Here is an 11,065-nt window from a genome sequence, read left to right as displayed (position 1 = left end):
TAGGACATGACGATTCCCCGTTTCAGTGAATTGGACGTCTGTTTTAGTCAACATCAGGGCTTAAGCTATGTCAGTCAATTTTCTGGATCGTTTTAAATGCCCCCCACCCAAATTCGAACCCGAGGCTCGTCAACAAGATCAGCAACATCCAAAATCACGTCCACTGGAATCCCTCCTCTTTCAGTGCCATTGACGGCTCCGCACGTCAAATCCAGGCCATTTTTTAAATAGGTCTGCTTGCATTTTTGTTGTTGATCGTGCACACTCCAAGGACACTGTGGTACACGTGAGGTCACCGGGGGAAACAAAAGTTCACGCCACTACACAAGTACTAGTACACACTATCAAACCCCATCGCCGGGCCTCCTAGCCCCTCCTCTTTTTGGCCCCGCCCCGCCCCGCCCCTTTCGACCCTTCCTCAGCGGAGCGGCAGCAGTCAGTCGACCACTGGTCAGAAGACAGGGAAGGTCGGCAAGTGGACAAGGCAAGCAAGGGACAAGGAAGGTTGGCAGGCAAGGATGTGCGCGGCGGCGGTGGCGATGTCGGACGGCTGCTTCTTGTCCGCCTTGCAGCCTAATAACTCGTCCCGCACCGCCTACGCGCTGCCCTGGGACGGCCCGTGCTCGGACGCCGGGGCCAAGGCGCGGAGGGTGCGGGAGCAGGTTCGCCTACGCCTGGCCGAGAAGAAGTCGCCGTCCGCGGGGAGGCTGACGGACGACGACGGCGACGACAACCACGTTAACGTCCAACTCGGCCCCACAAGTAAGCGCCATATAAAATACATACGTATTAGCTATAGTACTTTGAAAGTTGAACACGGCGAGACCAAAGTGGGGTACATTGAGGGGGGTGTTTCTTGTTCTCTGCCACAATGGCGTGTCTGAGCGTTACTTGACGAGTTGAAGCACTTTATTTATTTATTTTTTTGCAGTCGATAGGGCGTTCGTGTCAAGGACCGAGCTGATAAAGAACAAACAGGAGCGGGAATGGACGTTTACGTCAACTTTTGCCACGGCCTTCAAATGAACTCTCCCATTTTATAGCGCGAAAAGGTTACCGCTAAAATGAATGGCTTCGGTCAACTTTTGCCCCGAAATGGAATCTCCCATTTTATAGCGCGAAAAGTCGTTTCGATATCCAAGTCCGTGGCTGCAATGGCCAACGCTGGGCGTCCAATCCAATTAGAGCGTTTGTTTATTGGCCCCTCCCAGTCCAAAAGGGAAAACAAACAGAAAACGCCCATCTTTTTGGGCTTCTCTCCCCTACATTTGAATTTTTTTTTATGTCGTTTGCCCCTTTTCACGGGCACTTTAATGTGAAGGACTTTGGTTTGACCCGCTCCACGGTCACGATTTCCTCCCGTGGGAAAAGGAGTGGACGCAGATGTCCTCCCTTCTCGCTCGCTCGAGATAAGAAAAAGGCTGGCGCACAAAGAAAAAAAAATGAGCCAGCTGCCATTGGTTCAACGGACGACCGATCTGGCACCCGCGACCGGTCAGCCGGCCAAGCGACTTATCGCAAAGTCTCGGGTCGGCTCGGCTCGACGGTCACGCGTGTCCGAACCTGCGTCTTTTTCGATCCCAGCGTAAATTCGCCCCTCCCCGTCTAAGTGAATGGCACGGTCCGCAGCGACCAATCAGTGACACGAGTGAACATAAAAGGATCCAAATGGACAGGTTCCAGATAGCCGTTAGCGCTTCAAGTGCGGCCAACGGAGACGAAGGCCAGACTCGGACCCCTATCGCCTTTGCGAGCGGCGCTCCGACAGGAAGCGCAAAGGGAGGGCGTCCCTCGGGGGCGGGGTCAGCTTCATTAACATTCTTGGCTGGCGTCTGGCTCCTTTTTGTTTACCTTGCTGGAAAACGTCGTAAGAAATCTCGGCCGCCCTCCGTCCGTCGCTCAGGAATCTTAATTGTCTGGGAAAAATAAGGGAGCCCAAACAAATAAATGAACTTTTGGTGCCATTGACGACGATAGGCGTCCAATCGTCTGGGTCTCATCATCCTTTTCGTGTCAACTATAATGAATTTGTCACTAAAATTGCTCCGACTCTCTCCCACGTTCGTAGATTGGACGTCTCCCGTCGTCCACGGCGGCCAATAGCTTAGGAGGCGTTCAAGGACCTCAAATAATTGGTCTTCTTTTAGTCGACTGGTCGCCGATGTTCTTTTTTCACGTAAACGCGGCAAATGGCTAATCTTCCGTTGTCCTTCTCAAAGAAAAGTTTTCCCACGCTGGCCAAAATTTGCCAGACAAAGTCCTAAAATTGGACGCCGGACTGGACGCGGAGGTCCTAAAATTGGACGCCGTTCTGGACGCAGTTCGTGTGAAGTCCGTCGGCCATTTTCTTGCGGGGCGAGCATTCCTCTTCTGACATGTGACCCAGCGAATGAGTCTCCCTCTCGCTCTCCAACTTTGCCGCCCCTCCCTAAATCTTGCCGGCCCCCCGCACCCCTCCCCCTCCCTCCAATCCCGCCGGAACGAACCCACCCCAACGCCGACCTTCCTTTCCTCACGGCTCACTCCCAAGATTTAGGACAAGCCGGCGCATTGTCACGTAAGCCCCGAAAAAAGAAAGCCCGTTTTTGCCCGTTTCCTTCAGAGCTCGTAAATTGGGAAGGAATTTTCACGGTGGCGGCGGCCAATTTTTCAACAATGGCCGCCCGTCCGTCACGGAGCCCCATAAAGTCACGAATTGACTTTTGCGTGCGACGGAGGCCAAAACGTTCATCAATGCCCTGAAAGTCTCCATCAATAAAAAAAACGAGATGTAAACGTCAAACGGTTGAAATGACTCGTTCCAAAACATGACATTTTGCAGCAATCTAACGGCATGTTTGTGCGCTTGTGTGTCTTTTTAGTGTCCGAGTACGGTTTCCCGGGCAACCGAGGCTTCAGCTCCAGATCCATGATCCACACGCCCACCCGCATCATGTCGGTAAGTTGATGTCATCGTTAGTTGGGTGACGTCGCAACAATAACACGAGCATTCTTCAATATTTCACAATAACGCCGCCCCTCCCCGAAAAAAAATCAGGAATCGCGAGCCGCCGTGTTATTGGAGCCAGAACAATGCCATGGGGGGAGGAAACGGGGGTGCAAACAGGAAGGCTACAAGTCAGCTTCCTGCTTCTTGATGGCGCTTCCTGTCAAGAAGGATGCAAAAGCGGCGCACCGCCACTTTTGCCTCCTGAAAAGATGCAAACAGAACGGAAAAAGCGCCAAAAATTTCCATTTCAAATTGGCAAAATGATCAAAACTTTTCAGAAAAAGAAATGTTAACAAAAGTGGAAGATGAATTGATAATTCACTTTTTTGGCTCATTTCGTAAACATGAGTTACTTCCTGTACAGTTTGGGACTTTTTTTAGGTCACTTCCTGTTAAAGGCAGGACCGTTTTTCCCAATTGGAAATAAATGGGAATTTTTGGGAGGTCAAATTGCACATTTTCAGTCAAAACTATCCCACTTTTGTGTACATTAAGTTACATGAATTAGCTTTGATCTCTAAAGAGAGCCATTGTAAATCAAAGAGAATATGCAGATTTTTGGTTCCCCAAAGTGTCCTAAATTTTGTCCATATCCCCTAAATCAGGGTTGTCAGACTCGGGTTGGTTCACAGGCCGCTTTAACATCAACTTGATTTCACGTGGGCGGGACCATTTTAGATATCATATTTAGATTTTTTTTTATATAAATGGATTAAAAGCCCTGAATATTCCGTTTTTTATAGATCTAAAACAATGTTTATTTGAGCTTTTTTATATATATTTTTAGATTTTACAAGCTGATTTTTGAACTAAAAACACAGAAAAAATGGATTAAAAAATGACAATGATTGATTATGAAATCAGGAAATTTAATATACATCTATACTCTTCATTTGAATTTGATGCTAAAACAGAAAGTCGGCACTCATGATTGACTTTCCCGGGCCAAACAAAATGATGCGGCGGGCCAGATTTGGCCCCCGGGCCGCCACTTTGACACATGTGCACTACATTGTCCTAAATTCCCGCACAGGTCCCGACCTCGGCGACGACGTCCCGCGGCTTCTCGTCTCGCTCGGCGGTGGAGACGTCGAGGACGGTGCGCGCCAGCGTGGCGCAGAGCGGCTTCCAAAGCCGCAGCCGCCGCACCAAGTCCATGTGCCAGGCCGAGGCGGCGGTGGATCAGGGCGGGGCGCCTCCGCCGGCCCTCTACGCCGGCACCCTCCGCCGCAGCCTGAGCGGCACGCTGGTCCCCCGCTGGGCCGAGGAGGAGCCCCCCGTCCACTTGAGCTACAAGGGCCCGTCGCACCGCACCATCAGCCGCATGGCCAACCGGCAGCAACATCAGCACGCCAACGCCGCCGCCTACGTCCAGGACGGCTGGGGGGGCGAGGCCTGGCACGTCCCGCAGTGGTACGTCCACCGCCCCGCCCGTGCCTCGGGCTACCACGTGTCGGCGCAGCACGCGGCGGCGCAAAGGGCGGCGTCCCTCCATCGGGCCGCCTCGCTGCGAAGCGTCCGGAGCGTGGGGAAAGGATTGGACGTCCTGGACGGAGCGTCCGTTCACAGCAATGACCGCCTGGCCGGGTGAGGCTCCTTTCTTATGTTCAAGTTCATGGGGATGCCATGCAATGTTCCCTCTAAGCTGCGCGCGTGCGCAATTGCGCACTACTCTCATCTTCTCCGCGCACAGCAATCATATGGAGCGTACAAAATAAAAATCCCTTTTCCCCCCCCATGATGGCGCCGTTCACGCGGCAGCCAGTGGCAGTAGCTCTGTCCATGCTTATGTTTTTCGTTGTCCATGCTTATGTATTTCTTTTTACTTTAGTGTGCAAATAGAAGAACAAGTGTTGAAATCGGGTGAGAACTGTCTAAATCTGCTGTGTAAAATAAGGTCAAATTTAAGTCGGATTTGTACATATTCTAATGGCATTTATGAAGATGTTTTATTCATAGATATTTTTTCATTCATTTTCTGAACCGCTTTATCCACTTGATCACTCGCGGGGGGTGCTGGAGCCTATCCCTGCTGACTTTGGGCCAGGGGCGGGGGACACCCTGTATCGGTGGCCAGGCAATCGCAGGGCACAAGGAGACAAAGGACAGCCATGCACACTCAGACCCGTACCTAGGGGCATTTTTAGAGCGTCCAATCAGCATACAATGCATCTTTTTGGGATGTGGGAGGAAAACGGAGTACTCAGAGAAAACCCACGCAGGCCCAGGGAGAATATGCAAATTCAACACAGGTGGACTAAATCATTTATGTGAAGTAGACATGTCAGGTGTGATACTGGTGTGTGGCCATCCATAGCGAGCAATGATGATGTTTCTCACACTGGTACTCTGTGTGCAAAAATTAGAGGAAACAGCTGTTGATTGGTTCATTTTTTTATGTTTTTGCGCTAGCATGCAAGGCCTGGACCTGCACACGGCCGTGGGGTACCTGTCCGAACCCGACCCGGGCCTTCAGATTCTGGGCACCGCCTACATCCAACACCAATGCTACCACAGCGCCGACTGCAAAAACCAGGTACGGTCATACCTCTACTTCCGAATGCCTCTCCTCGCCAAAATCCGCCTCCTCCCTCCTTTGGCTCCTCCCTCACGCCGGCGCCCGCTCACTCGCCGCCAGGTCCGCCTCCTCCGCGGCGTGCCCCTGCTGGTGGAGCTCTTCTCCAGCGACGACCCGGAGGTGCGGCGCTTGGCCACGGGCGCCACCCGCAACCTGATCTACGAGAACGCCGACAACAAGGCGGCGCTGGTCGAGGCCGGCGGGGTGGCGCGACTGGTGGCCATCTTGGGCGAACCGGATGAGGAGCTGAGGAAGAACATCACAGGTGGGCGTTCCGTTCCCCCCAGCTGACGTGACGCGACGTGGCATGGCGTGACGTTACGTGACGCGCCCTTTCCCGGCAGGGGTGCTGTGGAACCTGTCGTCTCGAGACAACCTGAAGGAGAAGCTGTGCAGGGAAGCCTTGTCGGAACTCTGCGCCAAGGTTTTGATTCCTCTCTGCGCCGACCTCCCCCTGGGCCCGTCCGACAAGGACATCTTCAACAACACCAGCGGATGCCTGCGGTAAGCCACGCCCCCCACCGACCGACGAGATCACCCGAGCGCCACGCAAATCCGTCAAATGGTCTTTTGCGAAGATCAAAAGCGAGCTGCTTTCTGACCAAAGTTAAGAATCTGCTTGGACATCGAAAGGCCGGTAGCTGGTTCAAGCTTTTGAGTACGGCATACGCAATGCTGACACGGGCAAAAGAAGCCAAAACGTCAAATTCCGACCTTAAAAATCCAAATTTGTCCGGATTTTCTCCCGCCAAAAAAGAGTTTCCAGTCCATAGTCTATCAGTACCCAGTAAAAAATGGAATTGGCCACTTTAGAGTAGCGTTGACAGCGCTCTGTGTCTCTGTTTGTCACCCCTGACCCAAACCCTATTGAAAGCACCATTAGTCATCTGTCTCTGTGCCGTACAGCCGACTGGCGACCAGTCTAGGGTGTACTCTGCCTAAATAAATGATTTTTTTATGGCCCTCTCTGCGATTAAAAAGTTCCCGGCCCCGCCCCCAATGCTCGACCATGATGTGTTTTCGCGCAGGAACTTGAGCTCGGTCAACCAGAGGACCCGAGAGAAGTTGCGCGACACCCCGGGTCTGGTGGACTCGCTGGTGTCTTACATCAAGCAGGAAGACATCCCCGATGACAAGGTAAACGCCATTCGCCGTCCGTTTAGCCGACGGCGAGATTGGACCCCGGCGCCGTCCGTCCCTTCCGTCCGTCTTCAGGGTTTGGAGAACTCGCTGTGCGTGCTGAGGAATCTGTCCTACCAGCTGTACTCGGAACTGCCGCCCTCGGTGCGACTCCGCCTGGAGGGGCCCTCCCGGGGCTCCGCCCCCAGGGAGGCCGAGACCGCCGGCTGCTTCACCATGTACTCCAAGAAGAACGCGGAGGTGACTCCGCCCACCCGCCCGGGCGAAAAAAAGAAAGAAATGGGAGACGCCGGCTCGGCTCCGCGGGGTGGATCGGTTTTCCGTCCCCCAACGAGCCGAGCCGGCGGAGCTCCGATTACCGGCGGCCAGGGCGGCCGCACGCCTCGACGACTTCATTCTCGTAGTCGCCGTCCGTCTCTATTGAATTGCGAAGTCCATCCACTTCAACAATGGTCTAAAAATCATCATCATAATCAAACTCTTGCCCTGTCACTGTCGGACATTGACGTTTTTTGGTCAAAAAATCCCGTACAAAGGTTTTTATTTTCGGTGTACACAATTTGAAATCATATAAAATACGGGACAAACATCAAAGTTGACAGGTATGATAAAATAATTAGCCGAGAGATGTGACTTCATTTTGACGTGTTGACTTTGATGAGGCAGTAGTCGCCCCTCCCAATATGGCCGCCTCGAGGGCCATTTATCTCATGGCAATGTTTTTTTTCTCCATCAGTTGAAATGCGCTTATCAAGATTCATCTATGTCTTCGTATTCATGGTCTGATGTTCTTTCAGCATCAGCAGCGCAACCAAAGTCTGGCCATCCTATCCGAGGCCTCGCGAGAACCGCGTGGCGCCGATTGGCTCTGGCACCCTCGGGCCGTGGCGCTCTACAAGCAGGTACTCCAGAACGGGGGCGAGACCACCTCGGCCAGCCGGGAGGCGGCCCTGGGGGCCTTGCAGAACCTCACCGCCGGGGACGCCAGGGTACGTCGGCGGACGCCGTCCGTCCATCTGGACCGCTCGGCTAACTCCTCCTCCTCGCCTTTCAGTGGGCGTCGGTGTTGAGCGTGGTGGTGCTGGAGCAGGAGAGGATGCTGCCCACCCTGCTGGACCTGCTGGACACTGACGACGAGGCCGAGCTGCGACCGCTCACCGCCCTGCTCAGGAACCTGGCCCGCCATGCGCCCAACAAGGACCTCATCGGTCAGTTTCGCCGTCGCACGTTCACCGGGATTCCTTCGTTACGGAGCGTAGCGGTCCCACACACACACTGCCGTAAAAACAAGAAGCGCTAGTTTCCCTATAATGCCTTGTTAGTGTACCATAGGTACTGTTTTGCCCCGCCCAAGATGGCCACCATGCACACACTGCCGTACAAACAAAAAGCGCTATATGCCATAATTTTCTTCCAATAACGTCTTATTGCTGCGGCATAAGTACGGTTTTGCCCCACCTAAGATGGCCGCCATGCACACACTGCCGTACAAACAAAAAGCGCTAGATTCCCCAATGTTTTTTCCAATAACGTCTTCTTGCTGCGTCATAAGTACGGTTTTGCCTCACCCAAGATGGCCGCCACGCGCACACACACTGCCGTACAAACAAGAAGCGCTAGATGCCCCAATTTTTTTCTAACAACTTTTTATTGCTGTTCCATAAGTACGGTTATGCCCCACCCAAGATGGCCGCCATGCACACACGCCGTACAAACAAAAAGTGCTAGATGCCCCATTTTTTTCCAATAACTTTATTGCTGCGCCATAAGTACGTTTTTTTTGTCCCACCCAAGATGGCCACCACGCACACGCACACTGCCGCAAAAACAAGCTAATTGCTCTAGTGTTGTCCAAAGTAGACTTGTGGAAAAGTGAAGGGGTGCTTTTTTTGTCAACCTAGCCAAGAACATGGTGAGCGTCCTGGTGTCCAAGCTGCCCGCCGACGGCCTGTCCGAGACGCCGTCCCGCGAGGCGGTGGTCAACATGTGTGGCGCCCTCAACCACCTGGTGGCCCGCAGCTCGCTGGCGGCCCGCGACATCTCCTACTTCAACGGCCTGCCCAAGCTGGTGGGCATCAAGACGGCCCACGACAACAGGTGGGTGGTCCACGCAAACAATTTCCGGTCCACGCCAACAGTTTTGGTCCCACGCCCTTCTGACGCTTCGCCGCCGTGTTTCCGCGTGCGCCTTTTTTAGCTCGGGGGCGCTGAAAGCTTCCAGGGCGGCGTCCACCGTCCTCTGCAACATGTTCCAGTACAGCAAGCTGCACAAAGACTACAAACTGGTAAGAGAAAAGTCGACGTCCTTTTTATTGTTGAACTTTCTCCATTGTCTTGCGCCCCCTCGTGGCTATGCGACGCGCAACATAATTTTTTCACCGGCCGCCCAAAATATAAGAAAGTTGAAAGTAGTAATGTGATTTCAACTCTCACTAAATAGAGGCACGCACCCAAAAAATAGCAATTAAGAGAATTTTGATTCATAAATGCAACAATTAGCGCGTTTGCCTCGCAGTTGTGTGGTCGAGGGTTCGATCCCAGGTGGGCCCTCGCTGTTGGGAGTTTGCATGGTCTCCCCTGGGCTCGTGTGGGTTTTCTCCAGGTACGCCCCTTAGCTCCCGCATCCCCAAAACATGCACGCTAAGCAGCTAATTGTACGCTAAATTGTCCCTGGTGATCGGTTGTTTGTCTGTCTTGTGCCCTATGATTGGCTGGTCACTGATTCGACCCCCCACGACCAGAAAATGAATAGTTCAGAAACGAGTCATTCAAGCCCCTCCCTCAATGACCTCAAAAACCCAGAAAACTTCAAAAACAACCCGTCTATCAGAGATGTTTTGGACAAATTGGGTGGCCTCGCCACGCTCTTCCGACCTCCTGCCCACGGTCAAATCAGGCGGTGGGGTCGCTCTGTCGCTCCAGGGCCTGGACAACTTGTCCCGATCAAGGGGACCTTCAATCTTTTGGCCTTTTACGGTCTTTGTTGTGCCGTGAAAGGCGCCATTCAGGCAAGTCGTAGCTCACTTTTATCGGCGTCGGGGGCGCCGCCTCTTTGGCCGCTGACTCCGCACGATTGAGTGGAAAAAAAAAACGCATTCTCCAGTCGAGTTTTCCAAGCAAGCGGGTTAACTGTGTGCGGTTGCCATGACGACCGGATGTCCGTGGCGCTCTTGTTCTCATACAAAGCTCCGTTTGGGAGATTTTCCGCTAAATCCCCGTTACGAGCGGAACGGACAAAAAAGAGCCCCGCCCACGACTTTTCTCGGTCACTCCCCACCCGGCCTTTAATTGGAAACACGTGAGGACGTCCATTCCAGTTGGAATCTGTTTCATGTGGGGGGGTTGAGTGGATAGCAGGTCAACCTTGCAGTTGTGGAGTCGTGGGTTCGATCCCAGGCAGTGTCATCACTGTGTGGAGTTTGCATGTTTTCCTCCAGGCTTGCGTTGGTTTTCTCCGGGTACTGACGGCTATGATTGGTTGTTTGTGCGTTTAAGGTATCCTTTGTTAGCTGGGATGGGCTCCAGCACCCCTGTGAGGATAATTTCCTCATTTAGAAAAATCATTTGTAGTGGATTTCATGTTACCTTTACTGTTTTTTTTTAAATCATCTTCCTATTTTTGGGTGGATTATACTGAATGAAATAACATTTTAATGTATATTTCTCATCCCTTTTCAGAAAGGATTCGCCCGTCGAGATTTTGCCGACGCCACCATCTGAGAGACGGACGGCAGGGGGAGCCAGAGAGTCAACCAAGGAGGGGCCATCCGCCTTCCAACTAACCTTTTTTTTAATCACACTACTTTCTCCGATAACCTTAGGCTAGGGACATTTTGTGAGCCTTTTTTAACCGTCCATCTACCGCAAAAACTCATTTCACAGCTAACAAATGTCCATTTATCGAAAGGGGGAACTTTGTTGACAGCCGTATGTTGTTTTTATTCCAAAATGCTACTTTTTGCTGGCGGTTTTTGTGGGGAGGTGTTGTTCTGAAACATTTGATGGATCGTGAGTCAAAATGAGTGCATTATGATATTCACAAACTGTAAAGAACAGATGCTGCATTCAAGGCCGCTGGGAAATGTGACACTAGTTTTTTTTGTCTTGGCCCATAAGTTGCCACGGTTTGTGTTGAATAATGTTAGTTTTCTACTAATAGGTCCACTTTGTTGGTTTTCCCAAACGAAAGCCAACGAGTTCCCGCCGTGGAAAATGTTAACCCCAATGTGTCCGGTTTGGAGACTGCCGACCTACCAGCGTGACTGTACGTACGCGCATTACAATTAAAACAGAAACAAACTACTCAATGGATTGGATTGCTTTTTTTTTGGGGGGGGGGGTGATTGGTTCTGAGGCTC

The 11,065-nt window shown here is 52.2% G+C and overlaps 1 protein-coding gene across 2 annotated transcripts; it reads left to right on the top strand.

The window, feature by feature from the left end:
* The first annotated feature begins 226 nt into the window (after positions 1–226).
* Positions 227–11,009, top strand: LOC144070716 (plakophilin-3-like). Of its 2 annotated transcripts, XM_077595149.1 has the most exons (13): positions 227–762; positions 2,862–2,938; positions 4,023–4,576; positions 5,402–5,525; positions 5,628–5,832; positions 5,912–6,071; positions 6,596–6,704; positions 6,783–6,947; positions 7,505–7,696; positions 7,762–7,915; positions 8,609–8,804; positions 8,905–8,992; positions 10,386–11,009. In XM_077595149.1, the coding sequence occupies exons 1-13, from the start codon at positions 519–521 to the stop codon at positions 10,425–10,427; spliced, it is 2,310 nt and encodes a 769-aa protein (XP_077451275.1). In that variant the 5' UTR covers positions 227–518; the 3' UTR covers positions 10,428–11,009. The 2 variants fall into 2 exon arrangements, with proteins under 2 accessions (XP_077451275.1, XP_077451274.1); XM_077595148.1 differs by having other exon boundaries at positions 6,596–6,947.
* Positions 11,010–11,065: the final 56 nt, after the last annotated feature.

The sequence above is a fragment of the Stigmatopora argus genome, chromosome 2 (assembly GCF_051989625.1).
Source record: "Stigmatopora argus isolate UIUO_Sarg chromosome 2, RoL_Sarg_1.0, whole genome shotgun sequence".
NCBI lineage: Eukaryota > Metazoa > Chordata > Actinopteri > Syngnathiformes > Syngnathidae > Stigmatopora > Stigmatopora argus.
The sequence above is the reverse complement of the archived record's forward strand: the minus strand, read 5'-3'. Positions and strand labels throughout refer to the sequence as shown.